This window comes from Oryza glaberrima, chromosome 8 (assembly GCF_000147395.1).
Source record: "Oryza glaberrima chromosome 8, OglaRS2, whole genome shotgun sequence".
NCBI classification, from domain to species: Eukaryota; Viridiplantae; Streptophyta; class Magnoliopsida; order Poales; family Poaceae; genus Oryza; species Oryza glaberrima.
The window spans coordinates 24,741,073-24,757,544 of NC_068333.1; the positions used below are offsets into that span (position 1 = coordinate 24,741,073).

General features: G+C 40.6%; 3 protein-coding genes and 1 non-coding gene across 4 annotated transcripts; 2 read left to right on the forward strand and 2 right to left on the reverse strand.

Annotated features, from left to right (window-relative positions):
- Positions 1 to 41: 41 nt before the first annotated feature.
- Positions 42 to 5,170, reverse strand: LOC127781649 (YTH domain-containing protein ECT3-like). Its single transcript, XM_052308649.1, has 9 exons — positions 4,866 to 5,170; positions 3,470 to 3,543; positions 3,169 to 3,346; positions 2,982 to 3,064; positions 2,599 to 2,905; positions 2,381 to 2,499; positions 1,220 to 1,738; positions 884 to 1,096; positions 42 to 759 (listed from the first exon to the last, which is right to left on the reverse strand). The coding sequence occupies exons 1-9, from the start codon at positions 4,897 to 4,899 to the stop codon at positions 412 to 414; spliced, it is 1,875 nt and encodes a 624-aa protein (XP_052164609.1). The 5' UTR covers positions 4,900 to 5,170; the 3' UTR covers positions 42 to 411.
- Positions 5,171 to 6,190: 1,020 nt separating this feature from the next.
- Positions 6,191 to 6,263, forward strand: TRNAE-CUC (transfer RNA glutamic acid (anticodon CUC)). The gene has a single exon. It is a non-coding gene; the product is annotated as a tRNA-Glu (tRNA).
- A 1,658-nt stretch (positions 6,264 to 7,921) lies between these two features.
- LOC127781316 (dihydroneopterin aldolase 2-like) lies at positions 7,922 to 9,018 on the forward strand. The gene is made up of 2 exons (XM_052308254.1): positions 7,922 to 8,200; positions 8,630 to 9,018. Exons 1-2 carry the CDS (start codon positions 7,986 to 7,988, stop codon positions 8,820 to 8,822), a joined length of 408 nt encoding a protein of 135 aa, XP_052164214.1. The 5' UTR covers positions 7,922 to 7,985; the 3' UTR covers positions 8,823 to 9,018.
- Positions 9,019 to 9,233: 215 nt separating this feature from the next.
- Positions 9,234 to 13,016, reverse strand: LOC127781315 (accelerated cell death 11-like). Its single transcript, XM_052308253.1, has 2 exons — positions 12,411 to 13,016; positions 9,234 to 9,732 (listed from the first exon to the last, which is right to left on the reverse strand). The coding sequence occupies exons 1-2, from the start codon at positions 12,976 to 12,978 to the stop codon at positions 9,626 to 9,628; spliced, it is 675 nt and encodes a 224-aa protein (XP_052164213.1). The 5' UTR covers positions 12,979 to 13,016; the 3' UTR covers positions 9,234 to 9,625.
- Positions 13,017 to 16,472: the final 3,456 nt, after the last annotated feature.

Genomic DNA, 16,472 nt, shown 5'->3' on the forward strand with positions numbered 1-16,472 from the left:
AGGTCACCCAAACAGATGTTATGTTGTTTTCCAGACACACCTTGTTCAGTATAAGACAAGTAGATTAAAGAGGATTTTACTGGAGGAGGCAAAAGGCCTTATTCATCTTGAGATCGATTGAACTGGGAAATTTACAGAGGCTTGCACAAAAACTGCAGCTCTCCTTAAGGCTAGCCACTAAGGAATCGATCATCATATAAACGCAACGAAAAATATTACCAACAGGAAAAGATAAGGAACAAAAGAAAGGTAAAAAAAGAAACTATTTAAGGAGCTAGGCTTCCATCCTATCCTAGTGTACAATGCTTCACCAGACAGAAGCGCTGGACATTGTCTTCGCCCATTTCTTAGTATTTCAAAGAGGAAGAGCATGGATCAGAGAATTCAGTATGAACCAATCACCCTGGGGCTTTATGCTAAGCCGGCCTCTTTAACTTCAAAAGGCTTTGCAGCGACAGATGAATCCCCACTGGCACCTTTGTCAGCTGAATTAGGGCTCACATTCTTGGCCTCACCAAGCCGAACTGCCTGCGCAAAGCTCTTAGTTATATGACCAACTAGATCAGTGGCCACAGTCAAGGGCTTCTTGGGCTCAACCACAGTAGAGCTGGGCAGCTGATGTTGCTGATGCAGCCGCGCCTTATTCTCCAGCAGGGCTCTCTCACGCTCCTCGTAGAAGTCAAAGTCATCGAGTATCGATGCATCCTCCTCATGATCCTTGAAGATTTTCAGCATCTCCATACCTTGTTCGAGTTTTACCTAATATAATATAATGCAGACATCTATTTGTGTCAGATTAAATGGTTGAAACCATTACATTGTAATATCAACATGCATATCAAAGTAAAAGGGGAAAATAAGAATTATTATCGTTATTATGTACCTCTTGTGTGTCCCGGCTGTTGGTCACAGGTTTATTATCATTGTTTTCAAGAATTATATGGCGGAAAAGATTATTTGGAACATCCTTCACAATGTGCCACTTAACAGGGAACTGGCCAGTCCACTTATCTTGCTGCCAATAGTCAACACTCTTCTCAAAATCCACTGGCCCAATCATCTCTGCAACACCACAGAATTGTGCGCTAGCATTCACCTGTACATAGCATTCAAACTGTTAACTCTGAAGAGAAACAACAAATTCAAAGTAACAAAACCACTAACAAAAAAATGAAGGCAGTAAAGGAACAATAAGAAAGTAGGTCACAGCTTTAATTACCGAAAACAGCAGAAAAATTGGGCAATGCTCTTCTTTCTCCTTTGCTTCACGGTAGGCTGAGTCTAGTTTCTTGTTCCCGTTTGTGGTGCTAGCCCAAACACCATATTTGATGCTCTTGTGCACATTGTCTTCGCTGTATGATTTTATGATGAAAAATCTGGCATTCTTGTACTCTGTAACAAAGTCAGGCCTGTTGTACAACTCGCAATCAACGCCTGCAGAAGGCTTCTCATCCTTGCCGCCATCCTCTGGTTGCTTCTTAGGCCTAGTGGCACGTGGGCCTCGGCTTTGCTCATTGAGGAAGTCAAGTGAACCATTGCAGCTGCAAAGAAGAGCATTGCCCCTTCCTCTCCTGCGGCCTTTTTCCATCGGAATAGAACTCCTACCATTCAGGCCAAAGCTAGGGAAAGGGCCCCCATAATTAGTGGCCTGTGGGAAATATCCACCATGAGAGAACACTCTTCCGTAAGAGTCACTTGGTGTCCCAAAACCATAGAAGGGCCTGTGCTGAGGAGATTGCTGAAATTAGAGGGGAAAAAAGGAAGAGTGTCAGAAGATAGATCATACAAGTAAATATGCCTGTGTCATTGTAAATATCCGACAAGTAAACAGTGTCCTTATCAGACAAGTGATAGTAGTCATTTTGAGATAGTAAACAGTGTCCTTATCAGGAAAAGCAATTCATAATTCTAAGTAAATTTCTGTGAAATTCACTGGCAAGAAGAAAACCAAAGCTTAAGGTTGCATTTGAACTAGAGGCAACTTTGGCCATATCGGGAATCAGGACCATTCATTATAAGAATTTACAGAATTCTAACCAGGCATTCTTGCCATTACATGTCTAGTCAGAAGATATTATATCCAAATTCAAGAATGACCATGTTTATGGTAACTGAATTATGGCCTAAAAGATCACACGAAAACAGAATAGGAGAGAATATGCGGCCATCTATTTCAATCAGAAAAGGTACTGCAGATTGCATAGCATTTTTTATTAGTCTACTAAGCTTATTGTTATGTGAATTAAACTTAGGCAAGATTGTTTGGAAACTGAATGGATTAATCCCCAGACACCTATGACAATTAGTAGCTCGCAACAGGGTGAACCACTATTTCATTTGACAAAAGAAATAGACAAGAGATGGCATGTGCATAGAATACCATTCCAGAAGCCATAGGGAAGTTGCTTTGTCCAAAGGGCCCTGAAACGCCACCAGCAGGTTGAGGTGAAGCCGCAGGTGATGGAAACGCCCCATTTCCTTCAGACGATCGGAACCATTCTGAAATTATCATCATGAGATAAAAGGTTAAAATCATGCCTAAAAAGTGAAACCTGAATTAGGAGTATCAGGTGAACAAGGCATAAGATAGATAATAACCAGGTCTTGGTCCGAAAAGGAAGCTGTTAGGACTCAGAGTTTCGGCGATAAAAGCCCCTTGTGTTGGGTCAATCGGCACCATTGCCTCACCCTGTGATATTGGAGTAGGAGAGCTTAAATATGGCATGCCAGGTGGTACTGATTGCTGGTAGTAAGGAGCCGAGAAGGAGAACTGCTGAGGAGAGTAGAGCTGACCATCTCCACTAACAGCAGCCGGTACAGGCGTTGAGATAGGAGAATAATGAGCATAAGGGTCATAGCCATAGCCACCATGGTACATCAATTGAGGATCATCATTGTATACAACCTTCAATAAAAGCCAACAATTTTAGAAAAGGTGCTTGACGAAAAACTTCTGGCAACCAAAAAAACAGATTGCTTACCGCTGGACCTGCTTCCAAGCCTTCAACACTCACATAAGGAGGATATCCATCCCATTCATTTGAAGGGTTATCATATCCTGGACCTGCTCATAAAAGACAAATTATCAATTATGTCAAGGACTCAACAATAACATTCATCAATTAGAGAATAGTGTGCCTGAGAAGAACATATGGTTTGTGATCTGACCTTGGTAATAGAATGGCTGTGCCTGAGAAGAATACATGGTTTGAGGATATGCAGCATTGTGTCCCCCACCTATATTGGAAGTGCCAGCTTGGGCTTGTCCTTCACTTGGTAGATTGATACCATTTGAATCGTGTGAAATGGTGGGTTCAAGGACCTTCTCATCTTTGCTAGGAATGGTCTAAGGTCGTAAAAAGCAATTTCAGCAAACAAAAAAAAACTACAACAATCAGCACAAAAAAGGCAATTATGACAATCAGAAGATTGTATAGAACATCTCTAAATGATATCATAAAGTAATGACCTGCTCTTCAGGGTTATCAGAAAGAACAGGTTTTTGTTCAGCATCAACTCTTGGCTCCTGCGAATCCATTGAGCCTGTGGGAGGGAGATTGAACAGATCAAATCAAACATTCAAGGAACATAGATTTACTCCAATTAAATGTAGAGAAAATTCCTCGCAAAAAACACATAAGTAAGAGAAAATTGTATTGCAAAGTAATTTTTAAGGATCATGCTGTATTAGGCACTTCTTTGTTAGGCGAATTAATAAGTAATACATTTTATACCCTGCCACTTCGAAACAAAAAGGTGAGGCACACTAATCAACAAAGGTAAGCATCGTAAATGGCCTGAAGTACCAAATAAAGACAGCTACGTGCCTAAGTCCCCATTGTACTTACTTAGATGTACCATAGAACCATATCATTCAGTTCATGAATGAAGCCACACTTCTAAACAATCACATACATGGGCTGATGGGCACTAGTATTCCAAATTACTGAAATTAGTGTACTTTAGTACCCCATACTTCCTCCGTCCCAAAATAAGTATTAATTTCTGGCTACGAATCTAGACATTAGGAATCAACTTATTTCGGGGGAGTACTTCTCCACCACATAGTAGCCAATAGCATATGCAGCCGTGCACAATAAAGGCATCAATTTTCCATCATTCACTGCCGTCCTATCAACTAGTCAAAACCATACTAAAAACCACAATTGTGGCCTCTACAGGCAATTGTCGATACTGACAGGCATCCTACCACTACTACCTTCTCCCTTCGTGCAGCTACTATCCCTGCGCCAGCTGCTGCTGCTGCTCACAGGAGACACACTAGAGGCATTGGTTGCGTCCGTATCTTTTTCTGGTATACTGGCTCGCCGGAATTTTAGTGCAGGTTGCTGCCTGTACAAACCATGAACACGTGATGCGATTTCCATCTGAAAGCGGCATCTTACCCAACCGACAAAATCGCACATTGCTAAACCTGCACGCGAACCAACAATAGTCCACACCACCTGCCATTATTCACGGACGCGAAGAGGAGAAAAGAAGACGGCAATGTCGATGCTTGAGCAGGTCTTCGCTGCCCGAATCCCTGAAATCTAATCTTAATAATCCACTAATTCACTCAATAATTCCAAAGGCACCACTATGAGTCTATGACATGGATGGCATCAGGGAAAAATTAATCACGTATACTATCTATGAATTGTCATAATTAAGCGACGCAGACAGCTCGCGCCAAGATCCGACGCACTTGGCAGCAAGATCTAGCAAGGGGAACATCCCGAACCCAGCAAGAATCAACCAAAAAACAATCGCACCGATGCAACCCCAGATCGAAGAGCAACCCCAAACCCAACCATCCAGCCAAAAATCGAAACAGAGACGAAAAAAAAAATCCCCGCGCTAACCTGGGCGATCCGATCCGCCGTGCGCCGATTCCATCAGGGATCCGTCCGTCGGAAGGCAGAGGGATCGGTATGGCTCAACTCGCGCCAAATCCCGCGAGCCTTGGGTTGAATCGTTCAGCTCGGATCCCTCCTCCTCTCGATCGGATCGGCCCGAGGGGCCCTCCTCCTCCTCGACTGGATTCGATTCGATCCCTCTTCTCTCTCTCCCCTCTGCGATTGCGATTGCGTGGCTCGTGATCTGATGTTGTCGTCCCTCAACCTGATCAATTGAAGAAGAAGAGGAGAGAGGTGCGCTTCGCTTCGATCTTCTTTTATTATATATTAATAAAAAAAAGAGTAAGAATTCGCTATTTATTATTTATAGGGTGAGGGTTGGATTTGTAAACGTGGGGAAGTTGGAGGGGTGTTCGTGCAAGATTTGATTTGGGGTTTGCTCTAGAAAGAGCCGATGCCCACGCCGGAATACGTGTTGGAATCCGACGTGGCTCTGACGTGGCAGCTGCAGGTGCGAGTCAAGTCAAGATCGATCCGTACAAAGCCAAAAAACCAAAAAAAACAAAAAGAGGGTAGTGTATTAACCTTATCTCATGTTGGTCTCGCTTTGATCTCGGATTGGATCTAACATGGCCGGTAAGTTTATTACTACCTTCGTCCCAAAATAAATACAGCTGTGGATATCCGTGCCCAATGTTTGACCGTCCGTCTTATTTAAAATTTTTTTATGATTACTATTTTTATTGCTATTAGATGATAAAACATGAATATTACTTTATGTGTGACTAAATATTTTTAAATTTTTTATAAAATTTTCAAATAAGACGAATGATTAAACGTTGAACGTGAATAGTGCAAAATTGCACTTGTTTTGGGATAGAGGGAGTATTATTTTGATTTATATTTAAATAAGTTTGTGATTACTTCAAGAGATGGACTTGGATCCTGTCTGGATTCCGATGGGAACTCCTTGCGCTTTGGTGTGATTGGTTGATTAGCTAGATTTAGATTTGTCCACTTGTCTGTGTCATGGTTAATTCCACTCGTTTAGATGCGCAAGACGAAACGATTAGGCGCCAGATCTGTTGCTGCTCCTCACATCATGATTGCGTGTAGCTATCTGCATTTGCAGATAAGATTCCTCTTTAAAATACACAATAATCTGCATCTGCAGATAGTGTAGTATTAGTGTATTACTTCGTATTGGAGTAGCAAGACATAGATCTTGAGCAATTGTGTCTTTTATGTGGGACTGGACATGCTTTTGGCTCTGTACATCTTATTTCTATAATATAAGGTTATAAAATGATACCTATATATCCAAGACATGATCCGTTGTAGTCTAGTTGGTTAGGATACTCGGCTCTCACCCGAGAGACCCGGGTTCGAGTCCCGGCAACGGAATTTTGTATTTTTTAAACTTTCTTTGTTTTGCTGCCGTCCAATGGCTCTAGGCCCGCCAAAATTCTGCCCCTTTGAACTATGGACCGTCTTTGTTTTGGTCCTTCAAGTTGTCACTAAGTTTGAAATTTACCCCTAAAACGAAATACCAGATATAATGGGTCTCAATTTACAAAACCAGATCACCCGAGGTCCTAACCAGTATTATGCCCAGTTTTAGTTGATGTGACAAGTTGAGTCAGCGTGGGACCCACATGTCAGTGGCTATCACTTTCTTCCTCTCCTCAATCTCCTCTTATCCGCTACTTCTTCTCTCTTCCTGATCCCCTCCAAGGTGAGGTGAGACGGAGCGTGAGCATCAACAACGCGCTGACGTGGCACGGGGGGGGGGGGGGGGGGGGGGGTTAGCAGTTGCAACAATTCATGCTAGTCACCTTGAGTGATCGAGGTACCTGACGGCCTCTATTAGAGTTTGTGTCGAATATGTGTACGTAGTCGGTTACAATTTAGGACTTGGAGTTGTAATAGGTGTTAGGGGGTGCAGTTAGAGTCAAACTCTGTAACCCGGCATCTCTCTTAAATAGAGAGGGGGGCACCACAATGTAACCATGGCGACTACAATATAGCGTAGATACGCAGGGAGATGATGGCGACGTGGCCATGGACTCGTAGCGGCTAGAAGCTATGTTGGTTGGGGAGGAGTGCCCATAATCAGAGCCCCGGGGATGTAGGCTTCGGTTGAACCTCGTTAACAAATATCGTGTGTTACTATGTCCATGTCTTGGGTGATTAATGATTGAACCGATCGGAAAGGTTAGTTGTCGTTCCGCTATATCGACTAACCTTTATAACAGCCTCGTTGAGGACGTTGGTGGCGTCTTGCTCCGACGTGCCACCTCACCACCATTCATTATGAGGTTTTCCCTTATGTGGAGTGAAACCTCATATTGGTGCTGCACTCCGTCTCTAGTCATGAAGATCAACGTGTTGTGATCTCTGGTCTCTGCAAGACTACAACCACAAATCCAAACAACTGTTTTAGATCTTGGCACGACCTTGGATGCCATCCTCACACGGCCATTGCACGACTCCATCTGCCACCGAGCTCTGCCGGGCTACTGCCGTGCTTGCGCATGAGAGAGAGAAGAGAAAAGAGGGCAGAGAGAAGAGAGAAGAAGAAAGGGAGAGAAAGGGGAAAGAGAGTGGCGATGATGTGGGTACCACTATATTTTTTTAATAGAACACTCATTGACATGTGGGTCCCATGTTTTTTTAACTTTAAGTGGAACCGCTTTGAGACCTTATTTGCACTGGTTTTGGAAGTTAAGGGACGCGGTATAACTGGTATTACAGTTCAGGGATGAATTTTAAACTCGGCGACAACTTGGGAGACCTAAATTGAACTTACTCCTTTGAATATGGACCATAAACCAAAGGTAGGAATCCAAACTTTAAAATTCAGCCCGTTTGAAATATGGACCGTAACCGATGGTGGAGGTAAAAAACCTTACGTGGGCCCCCAGAAAAATAATGTGGGCTGACATCGCGACGGCCCAAGGTATGGGCGGCCACGTCAGCTGCCTCCTCGGTCCTCGCAGTTCACACCCCCAACAAATCTGTTTGTCTCTGTCTGCAACAACTCCACCACCACCACCAACCGGAGGCGCCTCCGCCTCCACGGCCACTATAAGAGCGCGGCGGCGGCGGCGGCGGGGGCGGGGGGCCATGGCGGGGAAGAAGGAGGAGGAGGAGGCTGTTGTGTACAGGGGCGACAAGCTGATCCTGCGGGGGCTGCGGTTCCATGGCACCCACGGGGTGAAGCCAGAGGAGAAGAAGCTGGGCCAGAAGTTCGTCATCGACGTCGACGCCTGGATGGATCTCGCCGCCGCCGGGGACTCCGACGACATCTCCGACACCGTCAGCTACACCGAAATCTACAGGTCGCTCATTTTAAAGCTCTCTTCTCCTCTCTATCCCAAATTCAGAATTAATTAATTAATCCCGCTTGCTGGTTTCTGCCATTGGCCGTCCTACCTCCCTTATCGAATCCCCCACAACATCCAGAATCTAGAGAGTTCAATCTCGCTTGCTACTGATATGCTCCCTGAATGAAGTTGCTACTGGGATTCGTTATTTTCAAGTTGCAATTACAGATGTGGTTCACAGTGCACTTCGTTCCAAGGCTAAGATGAGTTTAGCTGCTACTGACATGCTGTAACGAGATTTTAACTCGTCAGCACAGTGCATGAGTTCAGAATCATATAAAAAAGTTCAGCATATGTTTTGCCGATCCTTTTCATGATTCAGAATTGCTACTAGTACCACTCAATAAAGAATGTTCATATTCTTTTGTTTTTTGTATCGTATAGGATAGCCAAGAATGTAGTCGAAGGCCCGTCGCACAATCTGTTGGAATCGGTGGCTCAGTCGATTGCAAACTCAACCCTGCTCAAGTTCCCTCAGATTTCTGCAGTTCGAGTGAAGGTTGAGAAACCTCATGTTGCTGTTCAGGGAGTCCTCGACTATTTGGGCGTGGAGATATTCAGGCAGAGAAAAGCATGAACAACACCTATACTTGTTCAGAAATACGTACTTAGTGTACTTGTCTTATCTTTATTGCTCGTTATCATACCAATATTATTCACTCAGTATCCATGTCAAGAACTAGAAAATTCCCTGTTTAATTTGCACGAAGAGGAATATATATGTAACGTGGATTGTCGTGGTACTATTAATTAATACTCCCTCCGTTTCAAAATGTTTGACGCCGTTGACTTTTTAGCATATGTTTGACCATTCGTCTTATTTAAAAAAAATTGTGAAATATGTAAAACTATATGTGGACATGAAAGTATATTTAACAATGAATCAAATGAGATGAAAAGAATAAATAATTACTTAAATTTTTAAAATAAGACGAATGGTCAAACACGTACTAAAAAGTTAACGGTGTCAAATATTTTGAAACGGAGGGAGTACTAGCATGCTTGTGAAGTGTCATCCGTCCGTCCTGTCCTAACGATTTTATTCTGATGCAGTTGGTCGATCTAATCTTCCCTTTCAATAATTAAATCTACAATATAATAGTATCCATTATTGTCAGTCACAGAAGTATCTTCAGTCAGCATTCAGAGCAAAAATGTTGACCACCATTCTGTCTTCTGAGGCGACAGGAAAGTTTTACTACCTTATTTCATTGATAAAAGAAGAGGAAAAACACCATGTTGTACTGCATATATACTGTAGGTCCAGAAGACCATAGGCAGAGTATAAGTAAATATTAATACTACATTATTATTGACCACCGTTCGCATAGTCTGCAGATAATTAAGCATCCCTGTTGCATGATGTGTGAATGACAGACTTCAGAAATCCGCGCTGACGCCTCTGGAGGCGAATAGCTCGTCGATGTAGCTGATGATCCCGTTGGCTGCATCGATGTACTTTTGCATCTCTGCAGCCGCAGATTCATCTGCCGCAGTTCACAATTACAATAGTTGCAAATTGAGGATAAATTAATCATAAAAAAGCATGCATATGAACAATTATATAGCTGCAAATTGAGAAATTAATCATCAAGAAGCATGCGTATAATCATCTTAAAAAAAAAGAGGAAATGTTACATGACGGTATCCCATTCAGATGGGATGATATCTCTGAGGTATCGTCTGATACCCACTACAATTAAAAGTAGTTGGGACTCAACAATGCATTATTGATTTCATTTGCATTTGACCAAGTTTATGAGAAAATTTAGTAATATCTATAACACGAAATTAGTTTCATTCAAATTAACATTTAATATATATTGATAATATGTTTTTTTTGAAAATATTGCTAAACTTTTCTATAAATTTGGTCAGATTTAAAAAAGTTTGACTAGAAAAAACGTCAAAACGACTTATAATATAACACGAAGGGAGTATATATTAGTACCATTTTCGTTTCAAAATATATTACACAGTTGACTGTTGAATATGACTTATATTTATTCATTTTATTAGCACTATTTTCTTTCAAAATAATACGAATGATCAAATCTAATACCTAAAAGTGCGGAAAAGCTAACGCGCGCGTGCGTGTTGGCGGTGAGCGTTTCCGAATAGTTTAGCCTAACTAACTAAGTTATTAGTAGATAATGACAGTAATTAAGATATGATTTCCTTTTTTCCGGAAGATTTTTTCCACTAACCGATTGAAAACTTTTGAAGTCGAATTTTAAAAACTTTTAAAACTCAAATTAAAAATTTTCAACTCGAAATTTAAATGTGTAAGATAAATTTTGAAAACTTTCAACTCAGATTTGAAAACTTTCAAGTACAGATTTGAAAATTTTTAAGTTAAGATTTGAAAAAATATAAAAACTTTCGACTCAGATTTAAAAACTTTCAACTCGAGATTTGAAAACTTTCAACTCCGATTCGAAAACCTTCGACTCATATTCAAAAACTTTCGACTCAGATTCGAAAACTTTCGACTCGAGATTTGAAAACTTTCAACTCAAATTTGAAAACTTTCAACTCGGATTCGAAAACTTTCAACTCGAGATTTGAATACTTTCAAATCAGATTTAAAAATTTTCAAGTTAAGATTTAAAAACTTTCAACTCAAAACATTTTTAAAAAAAAGTGTGCTGAAGATTAAAAAAAGTAATCAGGAAAAAAAAGGAAAAAAAGAGAAAAAAATCGCAAAAGGAAAACGATAAAACAAATCGCGAAAAAAAAGAAAAAATGGCTAATGGGCTGATGAGCCGGGAGCAGCTGGTGCGCGCGCCAACTAGCAACGCCCCTAAAAGTGAACAACATCGTGTATTTAAAATCAAATGCGGTATAAGGAGAAAATGGATATAGATGGCCAAATGGGCCACACGACCGGCTCAGCCAGCATGGCCCGACCTCCACGTCGGGCTGTGCCGTGCCAACCCACGGGCTGCACACACGGCCCAAGCATGGCCCAATAAGACTTGGACCGTGCCATGCCGGCCCGGCCCATCGTGCTCTTCCATGTAATAAGTCTATTTTTTTTCCTTTAACTCTTCGAGCTTTGTCTTATATGGCTGGAAATTAAGTCTATCATCTTTCTTTGGGCCTTGCCTTACATGGTTAATTAAGTTTATTTTAGATCCTCTACTATGTTTTTAAACAGTGTCGTGCTAGGCTGGCCCACCGTGCGAAGGCATCGGCCTAGGTATGGCCCAACTATCGGGCCATGCTAGCACGGGTCCGACATCATTCGAGCCGTGGTGTGCTTGGGCCGGCCATCAGGCTTCGGGCCTTATGGCCATCTATAGAGGGGGATCCTAGTGCGCGCTTACGTGCTAGCAAAATTGCTAGCGCGCACGTCAGCTGGGCCGTCTCCACGCGCCCTTTTTGATTTTTGATTTTTTTCTTTTTTTCGCACTTTTTCCCGATTCCTTTTTTGTTTTTTCTTTTTTCGCACTTTCTTCCTGATTTTGACTCCTCCAACACTTTTTTTTCTGTTTCTTTCCAATTTTTTTTCAATATTTTGCATATCTATTTACAAATGTAGAATTGAAAGTTTTTTTTATTTTGACTTGAAATTTTTAAATTTTGAGTTGAAAGTTTTCAAATTTTGAGTTGAAAGCTTTCAAATTTGACTTGAAAGTTTTCAAATCTAGGTTGAAAGTTTTAAATTTGGATTGAAAGTTTTAAATCTAAGTTGAAAGTTTTTAAATTTTGATTTGAAAGTTTTCAAGATTCGAATCGAAAGTTTTCAAATTCAAGTTGAAAGTTTTCAAGATTCAGGTCGAATGTTTTCAAATTCGAGTTGAAAGTTTTCAAATTTGAGTTGAAAGTTTTTAAAATTCGGGATGAAAGTTTTCAAAATTTGAACTGAAAAATGTTCAAATTTCACGTAAGGATTTTTAAAATCTTAGTACAAGAAACAACCTATAAAAAAGAAAAATAAAAATAATTAGCACGATAATTAGAACGATGATTATTAGAAACTAATTACGTTACCGTGTGGTGCACGCGTATGTCTGTGTCGTTTCCTACGGAAAGAAAACAAAAGCGGGCTGGAAGGCCCGAAACAGTCGCCGTGGACCGAAATGCGCGCGAGTTAGCTAGCTAGCGCGTCTGCGCTAATTAGCAAACCTGATCTATAGATGGATGATGGATGGAACAGTACCGGTCTCATTGATGGTGGCGAAGAAGTCGGAAATGGACTTGACGGGGATGGCGCAGATGGAGTCGGCGACGGTGCTCTGCACGTTCTTGTCGTGGTACCGGGCGAACACGGCGGCGTACGCCATGGACACCACCCCGTCGAAGGAGACTCCTCCTCCTCCTGGTCGCTGCTGCTGCAGCTGCGCGAGCATGAGCTGGAAGAGCGCCCGCTTGAGCTCGATGCCGCGCTTGACGCGGACGAGGTTGTTGGAGTGGGTGCCGGTGGCCCTGACGCGGCCGGCGGCGACGTCGCGGTCGACGAGCTCCTCCGCGCTGTCCATGGCCTCCGCCGCGCGCTCCAGCGCCACCAGCCGCTCCGCGTATTCCGTCTTCCAGAACCCGGCCTCCACGCCGAGGAGGTCGAACAAGGCCAGCGCGTGGTGGCACGCCCGCACCAGCGCCTTCAGCCGCAGCGGCGGCGCCGCCCGCACGCTCAAGCTCACCGCCTCCAGCTCCGCCGCGTACTCCGCCAGCGGCCGCCGCCGCCGCCGTTCGCCTCCTTCTACCTCATCTACCTGCACCTCCGCCATTATATATAGGACTCTATCACTATTCACTAGGCGCTAGCTAGCTCTAGCTCTGTAGTACGTCGTATGTATGATGCATGCCTGTATTTATAGATGTACATATGCACTTATGCCTGCAGTACATATGCACTTATGTTGGCCTCTTAATTAGGGAGGTTTTAAGCCGCTGCAGCTTCTCCCATAATCAAAAACTTTTCAAGCAATATCAATCTTCATCAAATTCTAAGAAAACCGGTAGTTACATACAGAAAATAAATTTAAAATCATAAACTGGTTTGGTTTTTTTTAGCTTCTCCAGCTATTAACTAAATGCCTATCATAATTTTAAACTTTTCCAAACAGAACATATGTATTTTAGTATGTACCTATCAGAAAGTAAGTTTATGCTTATGTTCAATTGCACGAAAATAAATGTGTTTAACTTGTATAGTTGCAAAAAAAATTTAATGAAATTTTACAAGATAGATTATGATGGTATAAACCAACAAACAAACATGCAAATCTAAATTTAAACTGTAGAAAAAAAAAAGAAATGCTTTTCACCATGTTGCACACATACTATTCGCTGCTTGATTTTTTCTTTTTCCCCTCTATTTGTAGATTTAACCTGTATGCTTGTGTATAGGCTTATGCTATCCTAATTAATCAATGTTACCAAATTTATTTATTTACTTTTCCTATAGGTATTTGACTACAATCCATGCTTCCATGACATCATCCATGCATATATGTTTATAAGTACAAACAGGGTCGTGGTTGACCTGCAAGTTGATTTAGTTTGAATTATCATGTCTGTTGGTCATAACGCGTTCTTGAAATTAATTCGATCTATCCCTTTCCTACCTTCATGGTTGACTGCAGGTCAGATTAAATAATGTTGAAGAACACATATGTAAGTCATATATAGCTACATGTATTGTTTTTGAAGGTTATACGGTTTGAATTTGTTGGGTTTCACAAATATATCTTCTAAGTAAGAGACTATAGTCCATAGGTGTGGCTTCACTTGACAGTGTCGTCCAAACCGATATCGCTGGTTTTCCCTAGCCAATCGATCTCAACTAACCTAGCTAGTATAGCTATTAGCATATTAAATTCCTAGAAATTACCAGGAGTACAAGATCGACCAGGTCAAGTCCAAGCATGCACTAATTCTTGGCAGGAGTAGACTTAATTAGTTAAGTGAGTGCTCGATCAGTTGACTTGCTGTAAATGTATCGCATTTCAATCTTCACGTCCAGGAAATTATCACTGAATTTTCAAATTACAATGGTTATTATCTAATCAGTGAATCGGGGTCGAGCTAACTAATTGAATTGAACGGCAGGCATAATCTTCGTAACCCCGTTGCGGCCTGGCCACATTCCGGTCCAACAATCCCATTCCGACCCAACAAAAAATACATAAGTCTAAATTTCATCCCCTGCAACCTTAATTACCATGGTTTATGAAATTACTAATATTTTTGTTGTTTAATAAATCCTATATACTTATATAGTTAATCCTCACTAAGTGTAGTTATCGTTATTTCTCTCTTCTCTCAATAAGCCACATCACCTCAATTATTTTTAGCCATTAGATGATAGATCTATGGTTCAAATTGTCTCTTCTTTCTTCTCTAATAACACCATGCAATCTCAATTATTTATAGGCTCAAAATTCATAAGTATTAATTTGTTTTAGTTTTAATAATCATATTTCATCATATTTGTACATATTATATAATTTATTTTTTCGCAGCAACGCGGTGGGGCATTCATCTAGTTAATAATAATAGCTTGGCCTTGCCTCTGGTCCACGCGGAGAGTGCCCATTGCCAGTGTGGCCCGGCCCAACACGGCCCATTATAAACGTAGCACTACATACTCTCTCCATTTTCTAACATTTATTAACGTCCTTATCATATCTTACTATAAAGTTATCCTCCACTAACTCATTAAGCTTAACATGCAAAGATGCCACATCATCATCCACTAATTAATAAGATGCCACATTATCATCCACTAACAATCATCACATTTAAACATCATGCAAACATGCTATATCTTTATAGTTTTTATAATTTAAGAGCTTTTCAAATACAAACATGTTAAATTATCATCCAACATAATTCACATAATGTTTCAATGTATATCTTTATTATGTATTATAATATCATATATACTTATATAATTCATCCTCACTTAGTTAGTGCTTAAATGATTAATCTATAGTCCAAATTATCTTTCTCCTTTTTTTCTCTAATTAAGTCATATTACATCAATTGTTTTAGCCTTTAGATGATTAATCTACGGTCTAAACTATCTCCCTACTTTTCTTCTTCCATAAAGTCATACCACCTTACTTTTTACGTTTGAATCACCATTCTACATACTATTTAAATTTAAATTATCATAAACCACATTAATTTACTTAACCTAATGTTATCTAGCTATCTTACACGTTATTTTTTTATTGTTATCATACTATCCCGCAGCAATGCGCGGGGTTTCACCTAGCAACTTATTATAGACATACATATGATTATTCGTCCTATTTAGAGAAGCGTACGTAATTAAAATTTATATATTTTTAAATAAGTTACTTTGAGTATGACTTATATTTTTATTTTTTTAAATAAGACGAGTAGTCAAATATATATTTAAAATTTAACGTCATCGGACATTTAAAAAAAAACAGAGAGAATACTACATATACTTAAATAGATGTACTTAAGATTGAGAATGAGGAATATGTACAAATATACAAGGTTTCCGACTTCAAACAGAAGTTATCGAAGTAAATGGAAGTTGCCACAAAAGCAACCTCCCAAAAGAAAATAAATTACATTGAGAAATTACTATCCTATATTTATGAAAACCCAGCTTCCTTCTAAATCGCTACTTAAATAGATGTCACTGGCTTGATTATCCCCTATAATGAAACAATTATAGTTTTTGAGATAATAAGGAATAATCATGCTAGTATCGGGTAGTTAACAATGCCACAATGCAATCCAGCTTCTCTCGAAAGCTAATAATAAAAATAAAATCAACGAAGAAACTAGGAAATGATGATGATGGACCATCTCATCATCCATCCATGGAGGAGAAAACAAAGGCCACATTGGATTTGGATCTGGAAAGCACCTACAGGGAGAAGAGAGGACAATTCTAAGGCAATTAGCAAACAATTGGGAGTAGTTGGGACTCAACAGTGCATTATTGATTGCATTTACATTTGCCCTCTCCAATCATTTTCACCAGCATTCATTCATGCATCCATCTGTACTGTACCCTAAACTAAACTGCACTCTACTAAGTACTTGCCGCACTACATTCTCCGATTAAATTCTTATTGATTCCTGCTAAGGAAAGGAGATGATGAGGGCCATTTCTTAATCCTAAAGAATGTCTACTAACTCATTGGATACGGGATTTTTTCATTCTATTTTATTTGCCAAATAGTTATTGGCTAGAGCTGGCTTGGACTCTGGAGAGCATGATTCCTGCATGCTT

What these genes read in the sequence shown, in the direction of transcription:
- LOC127781315 (XM_052308253.1), bottom strand. Translation starts at nt 12,978, where the DNA reads ATGGCGGAGGTGCAGGTAGATGAGGTAGAAGGAGGCGAACGGCGGCGG. An exon ending in CGCCACCATCAATGAGACCG is followed by an intron (nt 9,733 to 12,410) that starts GTACTGTTCCAT and finishes GAACTGCGGCAG; the next exon opens with ATGAATCTGCGGCTGCAGAG.
- LOC127781649 (XM_052308649.1), bottom strand. Translation starts at nt 4,899, where the DNA reads ATGGAATCGGCGCACGGCGGATCGGATCGCCCAG. An exon ending in CCTTTTCGGACCAAGACCTG is followed by an intron (nt 2,500 to 2,598) that starts GTTATTATCTAT and finishes TGATAATTTCAG; the next exon opens with AATGGTTCCGATCGTCTGAA. An exon ending in ACAGCCGGGACACACAAGAG is followed by an intron (nt 760 to 883) that starts GTACATAATAAC and finishes ATATTATATTAG; the next exon opens with GTAAAACTCGAACAAGGTAT.
- LOC127781316 (XM_052308254.1), top strand. Translation starts at nt 7,986, where the DNA reads ATGGCGGGGAAGAAGGAGGAGGAGGAGGCTGTTGTGTACAGGGGCGAC. An exon ending in AGCTACACCGAAATCTACAG is followed by an intron (nt 8,201 to 8,629) that starts GTCGCTCATTTT and finishes TGTATCGTATAG; the next exon opens with GATAGCCAAGAATGTAGTCG.